This window comes from Lactuca saligna, chromosome 9, assembly GCF_052625555.1.
Source record: "Lactuca saligna cultivar CGN05327 chromosome 9, ASM5262555v1, whole genome shotgun sequence".
Taxonomy (NCBI): Eukaryota; Viridiplantae; Streptophyta; class Magnoliopsida; order Asterales; family Asteraceae; genus Lactuca; species Lactuca saligna.
Window position 1 is genome coordinate 8,741,601 of NC_136425.1, and position 25,645 is coordinate 8,767,245.

General features: G+C 35.4%; 1 protein-coding gene and 1 pseudogene across 1 annotated transcript; both read right to left on the reverse strand.

Moving 5' to 3' along the window:
* Window positions 1-13,856: 13,856 nt before the first annotated feature.
* Window positions 13,857-16,056, reverse strand: LOC145018172 (xyloglucan galactosyltransferase MUR3-like; annotated as a pseudogene).
* Window positions 16,057-19,796: 3,740 nt separating this feature from the next.
* On the reverse strand, window positions 19,797-21,768 carry LOC145017400 (xyloglucan galactosyltransferase MUR3-like). The gene has a single exon (XM_078975437.1). The coding sequence runs from the start codon at window positions 21,522-21,524 to the stop codon at window positions 19,869-19,871; it is 1,656 nt and encodes a 551-aa protein (XP_078831563.1). The 5' UTR covers window positions 21,525-21,768; the 3' UTR covers window positions 19,797-19,868.
* Between the last annotated feature and the right edge of the window lie 3,877 nt (window positions 21,769-25,645).

Here is a 25,645-nt window from a genome sequence, read left to right on the forward strand (position 1 = left end):
TGTTGCGATGAATGTATATGAAAAGCTAATAATAAGCCTCTCATTTTTAACAAGTTAACTGGTTGTTGTTGTTGACTCGTTAAGTCGGTCTTATTGAACCTTCGAGCTAACCGGTCCTTAGTGTTAGACAAGTGTTAGCTGCATTTTATGCATCATTTGGCATGTGCGCTTTATAAATTTATGTTGCATTTTAGTGTTATGTTTCATGCATTTTGTCAATTTTGGGACATTTTATGTGGATTCGTGAAATCTTGTTCTTTGCACAAATTTTGGATGTTTTAAGGGTATTTGGAGATTGCATCGTGCTTAGGATGATGTTAGGAGTTTCGGTGCAAGTTTTGGGAAAATCGAACTAGAATTTTTTTTTTTTTTTGAAATTTTAGAAAAGACTTGTCCGGGCAGAAGTTACTCAATCATTATCCTTTACTCTATGGGCTGATTCAGTTAAGTCATTTTGGAAAATTGTAGATTAAGATATAAGATGTTTGACCTGCTCTAGTCAATTTTACCCTATATGTTGACTCGGTCGAGTCAACATCGCTAGTCGTTAGAGAACTTTTAGCCTTTAAATACTTCCTTAGGTCATATCTACAAACCAATTGACTTTTTGCCCAAGTAATCTCGACATTATGACCAAGCAAAGCGATTTAGGAGAAGAAAAGGTTGAAGGTCTCATTTGAAACATCATTTTGGTATATTTTGTTAATTAAATTAACACATTACATTCATTCAATTTTACTTTTGATTGTTCCGTTTTAGCCATGAACAACTATAAACTCTATTTTCTGGTTTCAACTTTAACGTTCATCTATGCGTAGTTAATTTCATTGGATTGATTTTTGATTCGTTTCTAAACTAGTGAATCTTGTATTGTTTGATTTGTACTCTTGAATTTTTACTTGGTTCATGCTTGCCACTTGAGTTAGGTTAGTTCTCATATAGTTATTTTATTTTTAAAAGTTGTGACTGTCTTATGAATTAAAATTTAGTAACAAGCAATGAGTTGTTTGTGCTTTTGGATATAATTTCGTTGTAAACTTGATATCACATGTTTTCAAACTTATTGAAACGACCCAAAAATCACGACCAAAAAAAATTCTTTAAAAGCATTACTAGAATCATAATTATAAAAACTGTATCATAAGTCATAACATAAATTCTCGAGTATTAATTCAAAACATAATATCATTATCAGAGTCAAACATTCCCAGGCTAACTGACTATGGTGTGTGCACTGCAATCTCCCCGAGCTCCTCTTTTGAAAACTGAGTACCTGAAACCAAAACTGAAAAACCGTAAGCACGAAGCTTAGTGAGCTCCCCCAAACTACCACATACCATACAATAACATATAAACACATATTGGGCCTTGCCCACTGCATCGGGACGAAGCCCGGAAACTGCATCAGACCGGAGTCCGGAACTGACTGGGACCTTGTCCCCTGCATCGGACCAAAGTCCGGAACTAACTGCATCGGACCGAAGCCCAGAACTGACTGGGACCTTGTCCCCTGCATCGGACCGAGGTCCGGACTAACTGGCGCCTTGCCCCTTACATCGGACCGAAGTTCGGAAACTGACTGGGACCTTGTCCCCTGCATCGGACCGAAGTCCGGACTAACTGGGGCCTTGCCCCCTACATCGGACTGAAGTCCGGAAACTGACTGGGACCTTGTCCCCTGCATCGGACCGAAGTCCGGACTAACTGACTGAACATAGCATAGCATAACATATCAACTAGCATGAACACATATACTGCATACTACATCGGGCCGTAGCCCGGAACACATAACACATAACACATAAAACATAGCACATAAATCCTGTCTGAGCCACGAAGGCATCAAACTTACTAACTACTGCATCGGACCGAAGTCCGGAAACTACTGCTAACTGAACGGGCCGGTATTGTGGCCTTAGACCTGTCCCTACTAGAAGGAAACGCACCTGATGCAGCTGAACTGCTGCTGCTAATCCTTTTGACTGCTACCTGACCTCTGACTTCGACTGCTGCTCCACTAGCTCCTCAAGCTACCAATATCAATATAACACTTAGTCCAACTGACCTCCAAAGGTCACTAGGTCAATTCTGGTCAAGGTCAAAATCCTGGTCAAAGTCAACCTTCTGGGTCAACCCTACTCGCCGAGTCTATCTACTGACTCGCCGAGTTCATATGCTCTGGGTCTTTCTTATTCGCGACTCGACTCGCCGAGTCAATCCATGACTCGCCGAGTCTAACTAGGTCCAAGTCCTGTCATGTCCAACTCGCTGAGTCACCACCCGACTCACTGATTCGAGTCTCAACTCGAAGGGTTTAGGGTTTCGCGATCTGACTCGCCGAGTCCAAGAACAGACTCGCCGAGTCCTAGACAATCTTCAACCAACTCGTCAGGTTGTTCATCCAACTAGCCGAGTCCATGCCTAACTTCATCCGACTCGACGAGTTGTTCATCCTACTCATCGAGTTCCTCCTCATCTTCAAGCTACTCGCCGAGTCCACTCGAAGGACTCGCCGAGTCTATCCAGTCCTCAATCCATGCAGTGGCTTTTCGAGCCAAACAGAGTTTCCAACTCATAGATCCATACTTCTAGGGACTATTCCCCACGTAAAGTGGCAAACTTTACGTGTAGATTAAGAGATCTAGGCTCAAAACACCCTAAATTCGGGTTTATGGCAAACATACTTCTTCAACATACCAAGGGCTGATACTTTAGGGGATTCAAGACCAAAACAAACATGGATCTGAGGTAGCAACCTCAGATCTGAACCTCCAACTCGGATTGGTTACATATCATACTAAAAATGACCGAAACTCACATATAAGAATAGATCTAGGTGCAAAGGGAGTCCAAGCAACAACTTATTACCTCCAACTGGTCTGAAATGTCTTCTCAATCTCGGATCTACAGTCCCTTCTTGCACCTCCAAGGCTTTTCTTCCTTCTCCAAGCTTTAGTGCATTCTTCTAGGCAAGATCTAGCTCAAAAACAGATATGGCGGCTAGGGTTTGGTGTTCTGGGGTAAAGAGGCAGTAAAGGAACCCTAGGAAGGAGAATGAGACGCTTAAATAGGCTCCAAGTTCCCGGATTTAGGGTTTTCCTCGTTCAGACCCAACTCGTCGAGTCTCCTTAGCCGACTCGCTGAGTCGGTCGCTTTCACCACAACCCGGATCCCGCTCGGACTCGCCGAGTCCCTCCATGGACTCGCCGAGTCTCCCCTAAACTTGAGGTTTTCTTTCTCTTCTTGGGTCTCCAAACTTTGGGGTGTTACACTTATGAACCAATGAGAAGTAATGAATATTGTTTTGGAATACTTGTAAAGAACGTAATACAATATTTAAAATTAATCTAAGAGCTTGTTTATGTTAATTTAGTAAAGTTAGGTTTAGTTAAATAATTTTTTTTACTAAACAATTTGACAAATGAAGTGAAACTAAAGCTTATTAGTGTTGCTTGATATCATTTTAGATTAGAAAATGATTCATGCATCAATCTATCACTAACTTACATTATAAATGGATATAACAAAAAACTGGAATAGTTTTCCAGTTTGATTTCTAAACCTTAGTGTTTATTATATACTCAACTACTTTGCTTATTAGAATACAAAATTTGTCACAACTAGGAATTCTATACCATGTAACAACAACAATGATAACAATTATGAACCAAAAATGTGGAAGCACATATGATGCTTATTCAATAACAACAAATTGTCCATCAAATGCTCTATGCAAGCACTTCAAATAGTCAACAAAGAATTGGAAACCCTAGAAATCCCGGTTTAAGTCCATTATGGACTAGGATTTCCTTATTGGGCCTAATGGGCCAATAAGCTTCCAATTTGACTATTTTGGGCTTAGAACTCTTAAATGGGCTCAAATTGGACCCACTTCCATTTATTTTAACATTTTGGGACATGTTGGGCCTAGAATGAAATAAAATACCCTAATGGACCTTATTGGGCCATAATTAATCTAATTAACTTTAATGGACTATGAAGCCAATTACTTTTGACAAATTGGGCCGTAAACCATCATGGGAGCCAAATGGGCCGAAAAATCATCAAATTGGGCCCACAATATGGATTTAAGCAAAAAGGACCAAAACTCTCTTCTATTTTCTCTAATTCTCGGCCCAAGCCCAACCCAAGAAGAGGAGTTGACTCTTGGATGCCACCTCACAATTGTTCAAAGGATTTCCATGCAAAATGACTCATAATTCCATGCACCATACAACCATTCACTCTCTCTTCTCTCCTCTCTTTCTTGCTCTCGGCTGAATCCAAACACACACACCCACACTTCACTTAAAAATCCTCTCAAGAAAACTCTCTCCACTCCTCTCCATACTTTTGAGATTCAAAGGCTTTGCAAGGAGGATTCTTCACAAAAATCATCATCTTAGGTAAGTTGTTGCTTGGATCCACACTCTAGATTCTTTGCTCTATCTAAATCTCTTCTTAACTCATATAAATTCATGATCTTGCATCTTAGAACCCTCTAAGTTCGAGATCCATCCAAGAAACTTGCTAGGGCCGAAAATAGCAACAAACTCTTCTCTTTTCTTCTTCAAATCGAAAACAACAAGCAAAGGTGAGTTTCATGCCCCTTTATTTTCGGTTTTTATGAGTTTTATGGGGGAGAATACAAGAAAAATGTGTATATCTATGTGTATATGTATGCTATGTGTGATTTGATGCATGTATGTGTGTGATTTCATGTGTATTGTGATGAATATGTTACCAAAAAGGGTGTAAACCCGAGATCTAAGATATGAGAAAGGAAAAAAAATAGAACTTAAGCTATCTTACACTAAACAAGTCAAGAGTAATAGCTTATAAGGTCATGATGAACAAATTCTAACATAAAACCCATTTTTGGGCTTAAATTGTCAAAAATACAAACGTGGGGTACAATTCAACAAGTCACGGTTTCTTGAAGGTTAAAAGGGTCAAAACAATTTCTATAAATATTTTTCTGAACATTAGGAATTTCAAGGGACTTAAAATGTAAATTTTTGGCCTAATGGGCTATTTATGGGCTTCTCGGCCCAATAAGCCTCAAAATGCGAAAATGATAAGTTTGAGGAGTTGAAAATGTAACTTTCTGTAAAACAGGGGGTAATTAGCATAACAAAATGTTTATAAGGGTCAAAAACGCTTTTCACTATAAAAAAGGACCAAAAATGTAAACTTTTTAGATTTTGGGTCAAAACTGTAAAAGTTGTGAAAGTGAGTTCCTAACCGTGAAACACTATTTTAAAGGGGCTGAAGCTGTCAACAAAATAAGTTTTGGGTTAAAATCGTGTTTTCTTCAAATAAATAATACAAAAGTGTCAAGAAAAGGGTTTTAAGGACTAAAAATAAGATTCTTTTATATGAGAGGACTCTCCATCCTTCATTTTAGTCGTGATCATGGAGGAAATGATCTCATACCTCTCCTGCCGAGCACTTTGATGGTACCTTACCATCAAGTCCTGGTGCACTTTATAAGGCCAAAAGTCCTCATATGACTTTTGGAGCTCAACAGTCATGGTTGCTTTCATTATACATGACACTTTGGTCACGTCCCTCTCATGAGTTTTGTACTCAATAACTTGTTCGGTAGTAGCAGTGGATTCGTCAATCTCCTTAACTCTTTATCAAGGACATAGTATTTGTCCTCATAACTAATTGCCATTCTTATGTTTCGAATACAATCATTGAAATTTGATCCATTGAAGATGACCCTCCCACATACGTTTATGAGGGAGAAAGAGCCGGAAGGGATTGGATTGTAAGCATTGTTTGAAGTAGACATCTGAAAAGAAAGACAAAGTTTAGATTAGATAATGATCCTTAATATAACACCCAAAATGAGATCTTAAGGCTAGGACCCAACACAATATTTTACAATTTGGAAGATGGATGTCGTAATCCAATTCCAAAATATTTGAAGGTAGGTAAATGACGATTTACCAATTTCCACCATGAAAACCGTAAATGAAGATTAGGTTTTAAATGAATTGAAATTCCTAGATTCTTTTGAGATTCATTGAACTTTTCAATGGCATATTTAAATCTCAATTATGCCCTTCAAGTTTGTGACTGGGATATCGAGGATCACAAACAATGTGTGAATAACCATGCAAATTAGCTTGGTACTCTCGATGTTACAAATCACCCAATCAATGTGTCTGTTAACCACACCCGTTCTATTGATACATGATTAACACCAAGCTACCCTTTAACACACATTGTCAATCCCAAATTAGTGTGTCGGTTAACCACACACGCTCCACTAACGACTTAACAAGGTGCAAAGTGCAATTTCATGGAATAACACCATTTCACATTTTTCCTAAAGTAACTAAGATTGGGAATTTTTAAAAGTTTAGTTACTTTAATAATTTTCATTATACTTATTAATGAGAATTAGTGTCATATCCTACCCATTCGGCTAACGACCCTCTACCAGTCAAGGAAGCAGTGGGTGAGAGTGGACACCCATTAAACCACCATTTTATAGGCAATAACTTTATACGCCCTTATAGACCGACTTCATGAATGAGGCCTACTAACGGTAAGACTGACTTGTCTTATACATATATATATGTATTAAACTTTAATATTATAATAGTATAAGAGTTGAATTTTAAACTTTTAAAACTCTAGGGTTTGGAAGTAAAGTTTCATTAATGTAACTTTTCAAGTTCCAAAACTTGAGGGAAAGTTTTGTAACTTGTCAAGACTTTTGATATTCATAACTTATAAACTTTTATGTTCCATGAATGAGACAATTCCAATTCCAAACTTATGTATGACTTGTGAAACCTTCCAAGACTCTTAGAATTCTATAACTTACACTAGTTAATGGTTTCATAAATAAGGAATTTTCATGTTCCATAACTTGAGGACAAGTTATGGAACTTAATCAAGAACACACATAGATCAAATTAACTAATCCAATTACAATAGGATGACTGTTTACCAACTTGACCTAATATGTTCATGTTACATGATAACATCAAATTTTACAAATAACTAGTATTTACCAAAAATCAAGTAGTTATCTTAGAATTTGACAAACATCATGTTCTTGGATGGGGATTAACATTACCATGTCATTAAAATTAAATTTTATGAACCAAAACAGTTTGTGGCAATGTTCCAAATCCAAAACAAGCCAAAAAAAACTCAAAAATTCTGCTCACAGACAGACCAACTCACGAGTGCACTGATGAACTCGATGAGTTCATCATCATAAGGCACCTACTCGTCGAGTAGGCCTGACAAAATCTATTTTTATAGTTTTTTCATCTTTGAAAATTACACAGTTGCATCAATACAATAGAAAACATCTTAGGCTCTGATACCACTGTTGGGTTTATGTACTCTAACATTCCTATGATGCACATACAACCCTAATGCTTTGGATCTAAGTTTTTTCTAATTATACATGCAATAAACATTTTCCAAAGCATAAAGCCTAAACTAGCATGCAAGGTGATATTTGAATCATAAAAACTAGTTAGAATATTACCTTGTGTAGTAGCTTGAATAACTTGGCCTCAAGAAAGGTTAGCACCCCAAGTGTGATTCCTCAAATGGAATCACAAAACACCAAGAACAATTTAGGATGAATATAGAGATGTTATGGAGACTCTAAAATTGAATCTCACTCTTCAAATACACGTGGTCACCGATTTTGTACCTATATATAGGGATGAGATTTAGAACCGGAAACCCGGACCGGAACCGGAATCGGACCGGAACCGGAACCGGAATCGGACCGGAACCGGAACCGTTAGAACCGGAATATATAAAACCGGTTCCGGTTCTGGGTTTTAAAATTGGCTTTATCCGGGTTCCGGGTAATCCGGGTTTGGGTCCATCGGGTCCGAGTAAAACGGGTCTAAAAACCGGAACCGGTGTTTGGAACCGGAACCACTTTTAGGGCCGGAACCGGTTTTTGTGAAACGTTTAAAAGATGCATATCTGATTCGTTTTAACTCCGATTGACATGCGGTTTTTTCCAACATGTAGTTTAGAGTTTGTACATGTTTTTAGACTATAAATTTGCCATTTTTAGTTTAATATTCATTGACTTACAGTCTCCCAAAGTCGAGATATCAAAGCTGGAAGTTTTTAGTTTTTTTGTTTTTTTGTATTCGGTGAAAGTTTTAAAACATGCATATCTAATTCGTTTGAAGTCGGATTGATATGTGTTTTTTTGCAACTTGTAGTTTACAGTTTGTGCATGAGTTTAGATTTTAATTTTATCATTTTTGGTTTCACATTCAATGATTTACAGTCCTCCAAATTCGGGATATCAAAATTGAAAATTTTCAACTTTTCAGCAATTTATTTTTGTACTTTGTATTATGTGAAAATGTTAACACATGCATATCTCATTCGTTTAAAGTCGGATTGACATGCTGTTTTTTCCAGAGTGTATTTTAGAGTTTGTACATGATTTTAGACTATAATTTTGTTAATTTTAGTTTCTTATTCAATGAGTTACAGTCCCCCAAAGTCGGGATATCAATATGAAAATTTTCAAAGTTTAATCCGCTAAGTAGTAAGTAATTACAAAAAAATTCCGGTTTTTCCGGTTCTAAACCCACTTTATCCGGTTCCAACCTACTCACTTTACTGTTTCCGGGTTTTTCGGTTCTAGACCCACTTTACCCGGAACGGTACCCAGAACCGAACCGGAACCGGTTCCTATATACCGGTCCGGTTTCCGGTTCTACAAAATCCCATTAACCGGTTCCGGGTTTTCCGGGTCTAGGTCCATCCGGTCCGGGTTTTGACCCACTTTCATCCCTACCTATATATATATATATATATATATATATATATATATATATATATATATATATATATATATATATATGTGTGTGTGTGTGTGTGTGTGTGTGTGTGTGTGTGTAGAATATCAAGGGTCATGTGTAACCCTAATCCATACACATTAGCCCATGACCCATCCATTTGAATTGGATAAATACTTTATGAATTAATCCATAAGCCCATCAGAAATCAAACCATGGATCTTTAGCCCAACTCATATGTATCATTTTAATTAGTCTCATTTGATCACTAAATTAATTTTTAAATTAATTCTTGATCAATACTGATTAAATAATATGATTCCTCAATTAATATATTATACTTATAATAAATTAATTAATTGTAAATAACCTCTTACTCAAATATCTTTCCTAACATATTGCATTGATGAATGCAACCCAAATGGATCATGCTACCATCAGGTCAAGTACATACAAATTATAGTTATAGGCTTAAACACCTTTTCTAACACTTTCAACCCTTATCATTCATTTACCCATGTTTTACCCAACATATTTTTTAGATATAAAATACATATACGATTTAAATCATTTAAAACATGTATAATATCGTTCATCTAGCATAGATATCAAGTAAAAATATAATATGCACACATAGCACGCAATTTATATAAAATACTTCATATCTATGTGTAAGATGAAAATAACTTTGCACTCACTTGTAAAAGTGATGATTCCAACTTGGACAACGCTTCGCTTCTTAACAATATAATTTCCTCCAACGAAACTTAGTATTATTACCACTAGATTTTAATTTAATATTTATTGCGACTACTTATTAGTGTAGATTCATCATTAACTCAGAGTCTACTTCATGATCTATCAAGTAAGAAACAACCAGGTAGGATCATATCGGAGGTAGGGTCCATTTGGTATACGAAGTATACTTTTTGAAAATTTCACTTTAAACACCTCACTAAATCACAACCTAGACATCATCCCCGTAAGTAGATCAATCAGTATAATGACTTTGAATCAATGATAAATCTTATTTATAGGTTCATAATAACAATATTATATTTAAATATAAGTTATATTTAAAGTAGGGTATGTGTATCTCACTTACAACGGGTTTTACTAAAAACTGGGTTCCGCTAGGGTAGAGCTTTTGAGTCGAAAAGCTCTTTTTCTCAGAGTCTTCAGGTGCTCTGGGGCTTTCCTCTAGCACCTTGAGGTTACTACGAATTTAGAGGGGTTTTGGTAGTCTAGAGATAAATAAATACTTATGGTGTGAAGAAAATATGAAGAATTCATCATTTATTTATAGGGGTTTGATCATAGGGTAGGCCCTAAGTTTCGTCCGTATCTTCCGCATACGAGATCCGTTTTCTACATTCTTTATATCCGTGCGTTGATATTTACGAGTACTACAACTTTCATTTAGACGACGTCGACTAATTCTCATTGTATCTCTGATTTACAAAACTGTATCGAATTTATCGCGCTCGAAGAGTAGGGACTAAGTTCCGTCCATATCTTTAACATACGATCTCTATTATCAACGTTCTTTATATATACAGAACCCTTGTGACATATACTATAACTTGGTTGAGATTATTTATTATAAATAATCTTCCATCAAAAAGTCATTTTTGACGCTTATTGTCTTTAAATTCATTAGCACGAATCTGCGGGGTTTACAGAGGGCAACCTAAAAAAAGACTTTGTTTCTAATTACAAGAATATATCAATTTAGTTACTAGATTAGACACCTTAATCCAACAAAATTTTCTATTGACAAGGGTTGTCATTGGAAGGTAAAGATGAAAAGGGAACGCCTTAGTTTGTTTATCCTCAACTTTTGAGCATCAGATATGTCATTGTTGTTTATCCAAGTTTGATTTTCAAGTTTAAGAAACCCTAACTTCATCGGATTTACCAGTGTGTGTAATTTGAGCTCTAAGTTTATGTGTGTGTGTATGTGATGATTTTTCTAGGTGTATCATTTTTCCAGATCTAATGATGGTGGTATATGAATTTGATTGATGGTGGTGGTTGTGATATATTGGTTAATACAATGGTATTGTTGATATTTGATAGATGGTCCCTGTGTGTTCAAATGTTAGTTTTAGGGCTATTGCAAACCACGCCAGCCCAAATTTCAATTCATCTGCAACCGGAGCATGTTTTATGGTAACGTAAACCAACAGTGATATTTTTTGAATAATTATATATTTATATATTAAAACCTAACATGCCTGTTTGTAAACAGTAAGCTTCCATAGTTTCCGACTTTCACCACGTTACTTTGTACATATTCACTTTTTTGTCCTTCTATTTTTTCATTATCTTAGTGTCCCAATCTAAGATCCCACCGCAATTGTTTTTCAAATTATTTGGACTCCTTTCCTTCTTCATTCCCAACATTCGCCAACAACCTCTATTGCCACCACCGATCGTCCGCCAACAACCTTCGGTGCTCTGTTACTGTTTCGAATTTCGGTATGTTGTATGTTGTTTCAATTTGATTATGATTTTTTGTTCAATTTCTCTTCCTTCTGTTCTTCTCTGTGATGTCTTCGACTCTGTAGGTTTCACGTTTCCAACGATTTCCCGTCCAAAATTTCGGGATTCCGATATCTGTGGCCAACAACTGTTTGAGCTCTATTGTCGCCACCAATCGCCTGTACTCTTGTGCTCTGTTGTTTGGGATTTGGAATTTTGGTATGTTGTATGTTGTTTCATTTTGATTATGATTTTATGTTCAACGATCTTCCTTCTGTTTTTTGTGCGATGGCTCCCGTTTCATGTATAATTCATGTAAAAGAAAAAAAACGAACCTGCAAATTTGGATATTCTGCAAGTTCATACATTGCCCATTCCTATCTATAGCTTAAATTTTATCTAGAAAAAGTTCGACATAACAAAATGAAAATTGTTGCAATTTCATAGATTTGAGAGAGTTACAGAAAAATTGCATTTGCAATACTTTCAACATCCGCTACTAATTTATCTGGAAGTTGCCCAGTTTTACAATTTTGCCTCCAAAATGGTTTTACTTTGATTTTAGTGTCACTTTTTAATGTCCGACTGTCTGTAAGATTAGGGTTCTGAGTAACTGTTTGTATTTTTATTTTGATTTGGTTTTAAGAATCTAAAGGGTTGTTACTGTTTTATTCTTTAAATGCTATTTTTTTGGAATGGGTTTCTCGGTTTTCATATTTCAACCTATTACATATGATTCCTATGAAATCCATAAATTATGCTTTTGTTGTCCTGCTACAAACTAATGAAACTATAACTAGACTCATTGATTTGGGTCTGTTAGAGATGATGAAATTGTGGATCCAATGGTAATGACATTTCTCAATACCTCCAGAATCTACAAGTATTTTCTTAATATGTTTGTGTATTATTAAAAGGTTTGAAAAATCATATGTTTTGTTTTTTGATTGGTTAATAGTGAATTCATGCTGAAAATCAAAATTAAGGTCTAAGTTTCATTTTTCTATATCTATAATATTATTACAAAAACATTTGTTGGCACTGAGATACTAGATGTTAAAATGGGAAGGGTTTTTTTTTTTTTTTTTTTGGCTTAATGTGCTTAAGAGATACCTTTTTTTTTTTTTTTTTTTTGACTTAATTTGTTGAAGGGACTTGAGCTTCAACAAATTAACATGCTACATACCAGACTCTTTATGAGATTCTTAATCTTTGCATTTCATGTAATTTTCTCAATTTTTTTTACATTATAAGATTACAAATCTTCAATTATAACACAATTTTATATAATTTTCAAGTAACTTGGAAGCAATGACTTACAATCGCAAATCTCCAGAACCTCCAAAACAAAAAACACAAACAGTAACATAAAAAAAGACCAAAGTGCCCTTGCATGATAAGTTGATAAGTTTAAACCAGAACAACCTAGAACCTTTTATAAACCCCTTATTCCTTCTCTTTTTGTATTTTTTCCGAATAGACCCAAAAACTCCTTTAGTTAGATCCTCCCTTCTCCTTTTATCAATCTTTTACGATCAACCCCAACCTAAAGAATGAAAAATAATCCCATAAAAATCCAAACCAACAAAACCTTATGACGCCATATCTATCGAGTGTCCAAGAAGTCCAAATCAAACTCGTAGAAGGTGTAAGGCTGGTAGGTGTGGGTAACACCCACACCGATGTTTTTGAGAAAAAGAAGAAAAACGACGTCAATTGAAGGTGGTGGTGGTAAGGGGAAGCAACACGTAGGCGTATAACGCCCAATAATGGAGAAGGCGGCGGTTTTTATGCGTTATAACGCCCAAAAACACCCCGGTGGGCGTTGACCATACCCAACTGTCTAATACAAAAAGAACTGAAAATCACTTTTCTTCTTTTCGTGCACCAGAAGCACCTTTTAATTATTTGAATAAGCTTATCACAATAATTCATTTGCCAACCTGTAATATGAACCATCATCTATCCTGACAACACGTAGCCTTTTCTTTTTGATTAAAAAAAACCCAAATATAGCATCGTACTCTCAAGAGTACCTTCATATAACATTCCGTTTTCAATTTTTTCCACGTAAATCTAGCAAATATAGCATTTTACTTTAATTTTTTTTTAAACTACACCGACATAGAATTGCATATAGCATTGTACATTGATTTTATTACTGCTTTGTATAGGAATTATAGACAACACTGTACTTTTTGTTTGTTTCTTATTAAACAATGTACTTTGAAAGACTACCAAATTATATCATTGTATTTCCAATTTTATTTCTTATTAGAATATTAGATCTCAGTTGAATTCATGAATCATTCTACTACGAACCAACTTTCAAACTATTACCATGTGCCTAATCTGCTGGTGCTTAATTTTTTACTTTTTGAAGGTTTTTAGGTGTTTTGATTTACATCCTTCAAATCGATCACCCTTTCCATTGATGATTGTCCAAAAAATCGGAATCTAGTAACATATGTTTCCCTAATTTACATGGTGTTTTGATTTACATCATTGAAAATGCTGACTTAACCATGATGTTAATATACTTAGAAAGGTAACTTATAGTGAAGATTACTTCATTTACCAACAGCAAATTAAATACTACAACATTTAATACGGACCTAATGACAAAGCCCGTCTCACAATAGAAAAAAACCAACAAAAAAGTGACCCGTGGTTCACCACGGCTCACTCACTAGTTTTTTGATAAATGGTATCGCTAAACCTACATTGATACCTTTTGAACAAATTATAAGATTATCGAAAATTAAGCTAAGCTAAAGTTAAGAGGACAGACATTGCTTCTTTTAAACCAAATGGGCATGCAAATGGAAAGCTTGGTAGCTATTAGTAATCCAGTTTATACCTCCGTGTAGTGATGATCAAGTTTGCTGTTTTGGTTTAGAGAAAAAGGGATCCCATTCATGAACATCCACAGTCTCCTCCTCCTCATCTTCTTCTAACAACGCATATTTCCAACTAAGTTCTTCAATAAAACCACCATTATTCCTCCTCCCAGCAACCAAATCCCTTCTCAATTTCGTCACCTTGTTGATAACCGCTTCCACAGATACATCGAATGCGTCTTTTAAACTCTCCAATCTGGAACGAGGATCTGCATATATCAACCTCGGAATCAAATCCACCACCTCCTTCCTCATCATCTTTACAGTTTCGGAATCGATTTGACCTAACCGCTGTTCAATGCTGATATTCCGGCGAATATCGTCTTCCGGGATAAAAATGGAATATTTTGTATACTTTTTCGGGAGATGCCACGTGTACTGCGTGTAAAACGAAGCGGGATGAAAGAAAACCGGGATACAACCCGCCAAAATCGAATCGAAAGCTGATCTTCGTGTATACGAATCGCCAGGTGGTTGTAAGCAGAAAACTGAACGTTGAAACATTTTCATTATATTACTTGGGGAATGACACTTGCTTTCATCATTTCCACATTCTAAAAGCTTCCCGGAGTTTGAATTCTTGCATTGATCGATTAAAAGACTTCGAATTGATTTCGGGTTACCTGGACGTGGAGCTCCGGCGAAACAGAACAGCCATTTCCGGTCAAGTTTCATCATCCGGTTTTGCCAAGTGAAAACATCGGAGTCTTTTGATGGATGGAAGTAAGTAGGGTATGGAATGGCGAAATCGTTTGAATTAAATGGACTTGATTCTATGAGAAGAACTGACATGTTCTTGGAAGCTGGTAAGAATAAGAACTTGTTTCCCCAATCGGTGTAGTTGTTGCTTAATCTCCTGAAATCCCAAGTGATTCTTCCTCCGACGAGAAAATGATCTTTTCCGTTCATCACTTTCCATTCATCTCTATTCTGCAACCAATCAACAAGATCAAGCGACGCGGCATCCCTTACGGATGTGTTATACCCCCAAAGATATCTCGAAGCATCAAACCCTGCGTAAAATGGGACGAAAATGGCTGCTGCCATTGACGAATCGTTGGTCAAGCATTTGTATTGTTTCATTCGGTTTCTGAAGATGACGTCGAGGGTGAACTGATTGGTGGCGTACCATCCATTATCGGAAAACACACCTAATTCAGTATTCTGTAATGGTGGTCCAACCCCAGAATTTTTAGTGAACTTACACATATCGAAGCATCTGTTAATGCTACCACATTCCTTGACAGATCATGAACATAAACGTACCTTCCACCACAGGGGTCACTCTTATTGTCTATGGTTCTTAATGTTTTCATAAATGGGAAAACCTTTGGGGTTTTGGATGGAGAAACAGCCGATTCGGATTCGACATTCTCTGGTTCGTGACTAACAACAGGTATAGGTATAGATTCTTGAATCCTAGATTGGTTTGAGGTGGGACTGATTTGAAGACTGCTGCTCCAGAAAGTTCTACCTTGGAAAACCCCGAAAGGAGAGTATAATAAGCAAAACCAAAAGAGAGCACAAAGTAATCCAAATACACACATTATACTAGATTGTTGGAACACATGGCTGCTGCCCTTCGCCATGGATGCTATTGCTGGCTTGTGAATGGCGTCTAGTTAGATTTCAAAAAAAAAAAAACAAATCACTGAAAATCTATAGGTGATGAATGTAAATCAAACGGTTAACTAGTTTCGCTAAATCAAGAAACTATTGATATACAACCATAGTAAAACTGGATCGATTAACGCTTCAAATTCAGTTATGATTCTAACTTGACTAAATTGACTGAATAGGATTATTGAGAGAGAGAGAGAGAGAGAGAGAGAGAGAGAGAGAGAGAGAGTGCTGGCGATGAGGAGGTAATAGATTATTCTGTGAATAATGGATTAGTCGAAGGACCAAGGATGAAGACGAAGCTTAAGTTAGCGTCATTAGCGCATAATATTGTATTATTGTATTGGACGGATATGGCATGATGGCAGATGGTGTTTTACTACTTTTTACAAAAGCAATGTGGGTAGCCTCTAACCATGTGCCGCGTGGAGGGTTATTTCCGCTAATCATTCCTATGGTCAAATAAGTTCTCCCCGCATATTCTGCCATCAAAACGCCAAAACTATATTGGAATGTCTTGTACATGGAATTTATTAATATAATTAAAATATTAATACATATTTTGATATTAAAACTAGAAAAATTCATAGAAGAATCCATCTTATTATATTTTTATATTAGGTTAATATATATTAAAAACTACGGTTATACAATGATAATTAAATTAATGAAAATTCAACTCATTATGTAAAAAAATGAAAATTCCACTCATTATGTAATAAAACTACGATTGAAAAAAATATATATTATGGATAATTTAAAATCGTAATGACTAATCAAAAATTTATTAATTTATAAATATCAAAGTTTTGTTTGTAAGTATATAAACTAATGAAAATTAATATATATATATATATATATATATATATATATATATATATATATATATATATATATATATTGAATATCCAATGGTAAGTTTTGTATGTATAGATGACTTTTTGATGCTGATGTGGCCAACTCTATATGTTATTAAGTTAAGTTAGGGTTTAAGGGCCCATTTTCTAAAGGATCTCATTTAACCTAAGTACCACGATGTCGATACTTCTCTTCTCCAACTTCATTTGTTGATTACTGATACGCACGTCTCCTCAAAACTCAAAAGCGACAATCTGACGTTTGTTCTTCTTCCTTTCTTCTCCATTCTCAATGTCGTCGAATGACTTATTATCAATTTAGGCTTCTCAAATCTCGGTTCTTGGACAATGAAAAGCTACATGAACTGTTAATTGTCGAAATACCTTCATTGTTCTTCTTCCTTTTCTATTCTTGGATTTGTGATGAATTTCTTTGATTCTCCATTGTTGAAAAATCTTTGATGATTCATTCAATTGATTCAAGGTATGTGTAGTCAGTGTTTTCACTTGATTTTTCCATTATTTGATTATCTATTAGACTTGATTTTTACCATTATCTGATTTTCCATTATTCTTTGTTCATTGATTAATACTTGATTTCTTTGTTTCTATTTGATTTTTGTTTTTTAGTTAGTATTTCCACTCAATTTTTGCGTTGTTGGCTTGCTACTTGATTTTTATGTTTCCCTTTTTAATTATAATATGATGCAACCTGAGTTCTTTTATTTTTTACATCACACCTAAGCACTAGAGCTAAGAAATGTTGGTTATTGATTGATTTCTATGTGGCTTGTTCATTGATTTATGTATTGAGTTGTGTATAGATTTGAATTAAAATAATCCTGTAAGTTTGAGTTACTTTAAATTATAGATAAGTTCTCCTTTTAATTAAAACACTACAAGTTTAAATATATTAATCCATAATTTATTACTTCAAGTTTAGTGTTTGTTCATTACTAATTGTATCGGCGATTGTTCATTGTTGTTATAAATAATTAATAACTCTTTCTAAGAGAAAATACACATCATGGACTTTAAAAAAGAAAAGGAAAATGCAACTAGTAAAGGTCAAAGGGTCCAAAACTTTTAGTTCGTTTAGAGCCCCCAAACTGGTTAAACCGTTCCTGCTGCTGTGTTTATTTCTTTTCCCATGTACATACTTATTTTCAATTTTCCACTCATAATCCTTTTACTTCATCATCAAAAATCACTAAGATCATAAATAATTAGATCGGAACTACCCTCATATTTGGTTTAATAAATCTATTATAACAACAAATATTGATTATACTACTTGATTGTGTATGTAAATATTTGAAGTCATATCTCGTCATGTTGTTAGAGTTGATAGACTATTGGACTACAATAAGCAAATAATTACATGGAGAGGGGCATGTGGGAGTGGGACAAGACAAGACTGTATAACTTGTTCAAGAATTAGATTTTTGGTCAGGAATGCATAGCGAGATCGAGAAGTTTGTGCAAGAGTGTTGCATTTGTTAAATGTCGAAGCATACGACTACGAATATCGAATTATACACACCGTTACCCGTGCCGACCAAACCATGGGTTGACATCGGTGTGGACTTTGTAGTGGTTTGCCCAGCACACAACACGGTAACGACTCAACCTTCATTATGGTTGACCACTCCTCAAAAATGGTGCATTTTATACCATGTAAGAAGACGACAAATGATGTTAATGTTGTCCAACTTTTCTTTCGTGACATTTATGGCCTCCACGGACTTCCTACTTCAATTCTATCAGATTGTGACACACGGTTCCTTAGTCACTTTTGGTGTACTCTATGGAAAATGGTAAATACAAAACTCAATTTTAGTAGCACCTACCACCCACAAACGGATGGCCAGACCGAAGTTGTTAATGGCTCTCCGGGAAATCTTCTTTGTTATCTAGTTGGTGATCACCCAAAGAGTTGGGATTACCAATTGAGCCAAGCTGAGTTTGCCCATAACCAAATTACCAACCGTAGCACCATATTCAGCCCTTTCCTGGTCGTGTACTTCGCTCAACCACAGGGACTGTTATTTCCGAGCACCACAAATGATGAAGGGAGAGCTATTGCTTTTGTTGAAGGACTGCTTGATACCCACAAGGCTGTGTATGACAACCTAACTACTGTTAATGCCAAGTACAAGTTCGATGCTGACAAAAAACGTCGTCACATTGAGTTCGAAAATCTGAGATTTTTTCGGGGCCATACTTACCAAGGACCGTTTCTCTGCTGGCCATTACAACATACTTAAGTCAAAGAAGATTGGACTTGTAGAAGTCATTAAAAAGATAAACCCCAAAGCTTACTGCCTCAAACTCCCAAGTCACGTTCATATTGCTGATGCAGTCAATATCAAACACCTTATTCGTTTCTCTAATGACGATCCGGACCAGACTTCGAGGGCGAATTCTTTCCACCCCAAGGGAATGATGTGAGTCGAGACTTGGAGGAAAAGGCTCTAGCTTTTTTGGATCGATTTAATGAGCTACATGTTTAAGTTTGTTGGTTGATTATCCATTTTTTATTCTTATTTTGACCTGAGTTTGTGTTTGACTTTAGGTTTTTGTTTCTTGTTTAAAGGGGTGTTTGAGTTATCTTTTGAGAGGCTAAAAGTTCTTTTAGAAAAAGATAAAAAGTAAAAGATGTTTGGTATAAACATTTTAAAAGTTACTTTTGGATTTTGAATATAAGGAAAACTGAATTTTTGGAAAAGTCGGGAAAACCTGGTTTTTTGCAACTTTTGCTAAAAAAAACTTTTGTTTCTCAAAAAGATAAGTCAACCCCCCTCCCCCCCCCCCCCCCCCCCCCGCCCCCCACCTCCACCAAAAAAAAAAACAAAAAAAAAAAAAACTCATTGTTCTGACAAAAGGATCAGTTTTTGGAGAAAAAAAAAATTGTTCCCAATTTGTTCCGATACCTAATTCTCTGTAGGATTTTGTATTGTTGCCTCAATCCGGTATTTACGTAATTGAGAATCAACGGATTTGAAAGAGTCACATTTGGTATTAGTGTGTGAATCAACATTGTGATTGTTTTATCAAGTTATGGGTTTCCTACTCAATTTCCCTAATAATTATAATGAATTGATGTTATATGTAAATTTCATTTAAAAAAATCAACAACTACTAATAAAGGATTATATAAATTCTAAGAGAAACAAGTGTAAACCTAATTAAGATCATGTTTGCTGTTTTGGTTTAGAGAAAAAGGGATCCCATTCATGAACATCCACAGTCTCCTCCTCCTCATCTTCTTCTAACAACGCATATTTCCAACTAAGTTCTTCAATAAAACCACCATTATTCCTCCTCCCAGCAACCAAATCCCTTCTCAATTTCGTCACCTTGTTGATAACCGCTTCCACAGATACATCGAATGCGTCTTTTAAACTCTCCAATCTGGAACGAGGATCTGCATATATCAACCTCGGAATCAAATCCACCACCTCCTTCCTCATCATCTTTACAGTTTCGGAATCGATTTGACCTAACCGCTGTTCAATGCTGATATTCCGGCGAATATCGTCTTCCGGGATAAAAATGGAATATTTTGTATACTTTTTCGGGAGATGCCACGTGTACTGCGTGTAAAACGAAGCGGGATGAAAGAAAACCGGGATACAACCCGCCAAAATCGAATCGAAAGCTGATCTTCGTGTATACGAATCGCCAGGTGGTTGTAAGCAGAAAACTGAACGTTGAAACATTTTCATTATATTACTTGGGGAATGACACTTGCTTTCATCATTTCCACATTCTAAAAGCTTCCCGGAGTTTGAATTCTTGCATTGATCGATTAAAAGACTTCGAATTGATTTCGGGTTACCTGGACGTGGAGCTCCGGCGAAACAGAACAGCCATTTCCGGTCAAGTTTCATCATCCGGTTTTGCCAAGTGAAAACATCGGAGTCTTTTGATGGATGGAAGTAAGTAGGGTATGGAATGGCGAAATCGTTTGAATTAAATGGACTTGATTCTATGAGAAGAACTGACATGTTCTTGGAAGCTGGTAAGAATAAGAACTTGTTTCCCCAATCGGTGTCGTTGTTGCTTAATCTCCTGAAATCCCAAGTGATTCTTCCTCCGACGAGAAAATGATCTTTTCCGTTCATCACTTTCCATTCATCTCTATTCTGCAACCAATCAACAAGATCAAGCGACGCGGCATCCCTTACGGATGTGTTATACCCCCAAAGATATCTCGAAGCATCAAACCCTGCGTAAAATGGGACGAAAATGGCTGCTGCCATTGACGAATCGTTGGTCAAGCATTTGTATTGTTTCATTCGGTTTCTGAAGATGACGTCGAGGGTGAACTGATTGGTGGCGTACCATCCATTATCTGAAAACACACCTTCCGAATTCTCTAATGGTGGTCCAAGCCCAGAATTCTTAATGAACTTACACATATTGATGAATCTGTTAATGCTACCACATTCCTTCACCATATCTTCATTGAATCTGGAAGGAAGATCATGAACATAAATGTACCTTCCACCACAGGGGTCACTCTTATTGTCTATGGTTCTTAATGTTTTCATAAATGGGAAAACCTTTGGGGTTTTGGATGGAGAAACAGCCGATTCGGATTCGACATTCTCTGGTTCGTGACTAACAACAGGTATAGGTATAGATTCTTGAATCCTAGATTGGTTTGAGTTGGGACTGATTTGAAGACTGCTGCTCCATAAAGTTCTACCTTCGAAAACACCGAAAGGGGAGTATAATAAGCAAAACCAAAAGAGAGCACAAAGTAATCCAAATACACATATAGATGATTGTTGGAACACATGGCCGCTCCCCTTCTCCATGAATGCTATTGCTGGCCGGTTCATTAATTGGCGTCTTGTTAGATTTCAGAAAAAACAAACCATTGAAAAATGTAAGTTTCGTTCAATCAAGAAACTATGAGCGATTAACGCTGCAAATTCTGTAAATATGATTCGAACTTCAGTATATTAATTAGATGGAGGTTAGAATGACCAGGGGGAATGATTTATGGGATTATTTATAAGGAGAGAATGAGATGTAGTGGTGGCGATGAACGGGGTAATAAATTGCTCTGTAGTGTGAATACTTAATAATGGGTAGTCCAAGGATGAAGACGAAGCTTATGTTAGCGTCATTAGCGCATTGTATGCATATGGTATTTTACTACTTTTTCCAAAAGCAATGTGGTCGCCACTAACCGTGTGCCGCGTGGAGGCTTCTTTCCGGTAATCATTCCGATTCCTGGTCAAATCAGTTCTTCCCGCATATTCTGCCATATTAACGCCAAAACTATTTCGAGAAATTAATTCTAAATTCTTTTTCCAATCAATTTTGTGTTGTGATATATTTTTTATATTAAAAGCGTAACGATAAATTGTAAACTTTTAATTGAATAAAAAATTTCGGTTACTTTATTTGATTTAGAGTATATATATATCATAGATTCGTAAATATTAATTTTAGAGATTAGAGATATATTTTCTAAGTACGCTATTTAGATAATTGAAAACTTTTTCTCTTTGTCTTCAATCTGAATTATTGTTTCACCTATTAATTTCGATATTAATGTCAATAACATTTTTAGCCTTACATTTTTTTTTTTTTTTTGAATTTTCTGGCTGGAAAACGTTTTAGATATTTAAAATGTAAGTAACTACTTTTATTGAATCAAATTGAAGTAATAAGGATTACTTTATCGTTTATTTCCCAAAAATTGTACAACGATCTTTTTTTTTTTTTTTTTTTTTTTTTTTTTACAAAGTCTCCTCAGTTTACTTTTTAACAAGTTAGTGATTACAATTAAAATTTATAACTTCAATTTATTAAACGTTGAATACCTTCGATGCAATGAGTAAAAGTTTCCATTTTAGAATGAATCGAAATAAATACAATATTACTTGTTATAATACGTATATCATATGCATATATGATTAATAACCAAACATGCCGTTTTGCTATCAGTCAAATTGATTGCTATAGCCTAAAAACAACATTTTACCTTTTAAGACAATTTGCAGTAAAAAAAAAACACGAAAATATTAAACAATCTGTCATTGCAAATTTAGAATCTTCTTTACCAATAATATATTATATATAACGTTATAAAAACCTATAATATTATTCGAAATCCTTATATTCTTTGTATTTTTATATTTATTAAGCATGAATCAAGACCTTGAATCATTTTGATTTTACAGACCCGATACACATGAAACAAACAAATTCTATCATCTTTATGTTTTGTAGGTATTGGTTATGTGGAAGTAATTAGATGCGATCCATATCTAGCGGGGTGTGAAATGGCAATTGGCATTGAGATTTGAGTCCTAGACCCTCGCACACATTATCTCTTTTACACGTGATGGTGCTTCGAAATGTAATGGTAGGAGTGAAAAAGGAGCAAAAATATATAAGTTATTTTTGGTTTGTATAAATGGAATGGACTTGTTGAGTTAATACATACATCATTTTGTTTATTCTGAATCTTGTATATAGTGAAAGGTTTATAACTTTATATATTGAGCCTCAATATGAATGTTCCTACACATATTTATATCTACATAGTTGTGAATGACAAGTTTTTGGATCTTACAACCCATAGACGTGCAAGCTATTTCGTTACATGGATCGAGATTATGAATTCTATATGGTTGTATGGTTAATTTATAAGGGAAAATGACATTGTAACATGAAGAATAGTCAACAAGTACACATAACCGGTAAATATAGTCAACAAGTCACATAGCTTCTACAACATCTTTAACTATTAAAAACGACTCAAGAGTTAAGACGATGTTTGACCAAAATGTCAATGGTGGCAACCCCAATTTTGAAAATATAATGCTTCCTAAACATATTCCCAATTTGATAATTAAAAAAATAAAAAATAAAAAGGAATATGACATCGTCACTAGGGGTGAGCATTTGGGGCGGTCCGGACCGGACCGACTCTTGGACCGGACCAGTTATGGAGAATTTTGTGGACCATGGACCGGACCGGATGAGTCGTGTCCGGGTCCAGGTCCGGGTTTTCCGGTTTTTGGATCCGTTTGGACCGGTACAACTTTAATTGCATAGAGTATAATAAGTAATCTACATTGATGTATAATATTATAACTTGCAATTTACAAAAATTAATTTTCCAAATAAAAGTAACTAACATATAATTCAAGTTCACCAACATAAGTTAAACAATTTTAATACAAACATACAAAAGTATTACCGTAACAACAAAAATCATAGTTTAAACTTTAAAATCAATCAAACTAACAAACTTCATAAACTCATAATCTAATCTTCCATTGGTCTCTTCCCCATATCATTGTCATCCATATGTAACATATGTAAAGTTTGTGCAATCTCTACATAAACAGAAATTAAAATGTTGTTAGTATTTAATAAAAAGTAATAATTGTATAAAAAGGAATAAAGATTGTATTTTTTTTACCCAAAGCTATATCATCATCGTTCAAGATGTCATCAACATCGTCAACTATCGGATTTGTAAACATTATCACCAAATCTTGGGTGCATAACAAAACTTCAACTATCAATGTCGATAAACTAGTCTGATACTCACTTACAACTCCACCACATGTGCTAAACGCGGACTCGGAATTATAATATAAAATACTACTAAAAAGCTGAAATATTTTAGCTTTGATAGCTCTACTTTGAAGGATTGTAACTCAGTAATATAATACCAAAATAAACAAAATTATAGTCTAAATTTATCTACAAACTGTAAACTAAATGTTGGAAAAAACCGGAGGTCAATCCGACTTAAATCGAATGAGTTATGGGTGTTTAAAAAACATCACAGATTACATAATCTTGCTGAAAAGCTAATTTTTTTTAGCTTTGATAGCTCTACTTTGAAGGATTGTAACTCAGTGAATATAATACCAAAATAAACAAAATTATTGTCTAAACTCATCTACAAACTGTAAATTAAATGTTGGAAAAAATCTCCGGTCAATCCGACTTAAAACGAATGAGTTATGAGTGTTTAAAAAACATCACATGTTACAAAATGTTGTTGAAAAGCTGAATTTTTTCAGCTTTGAAAGCTCTACTTTGAAGGATTGTAACACGGTGAATATAATACCAAAATAAACAAAATTATAGTCTAAATTCGTCTACAAACTGTAAACTAAATGTTGGAAAAAACTACAGGTCAATCCGACTTAAAACGAATGAGTTATAGGTGTTTAAAAAACATCACAGAAATCTTAATCATGTCCAACCAGTTTTAAACCCGGTAAAAACCGGACCGAACCGGGAAAAAACCGGACCGGACCGGAGAGAAATCTTAGAACCGAGAACCGGCTCGGGGGTCCAAAAAAATGGTCTGGTCCGGTCCACTAGTCCAAATGCTCACCCTTAATAATCAAAACCCTCATTTAATAATTTGGCTCCTTCGAAAATTCCATAAAGCTCATTCTCAACTTCTCTTAGAAGAAACTAATCACCGCAATCAATACAACATAAGCCATCAAACCTACCATCTTCACTATGTCACCAATGGGAACCACACTATCACCAGGCCAGGGAGGGGCTATTACATATGTGATAGGCTTACATATGTGATAACCAAGATGTCATCGTAATAAGAATTTTACTCCTCAGCCACTCTGACATGACTATGACCAACCAACCCACTCATATGGTACTAACCACAAGTGTATCCTATTTGTACATAACTAACGGCATTGCACAACCGAATGCCCAAAATACATGGATAATATTTAAAAAGAGTTTAAGGAACAAAAGCTAAAACTAAACATATTAACGTATAGTGGTTGGCCTCAACAAAGTGAGGTTGGTCTATTTTGTTGAAATCTATCCAAGTCATCAATAATAATTCACTAAAAATATTCAAGTCGTTAAAGGTATAAGTGAAAAAATATGTATAAATTTCTCTTTTTATCCAAATTTGATCATCTGACACTAATCCATCGAACAA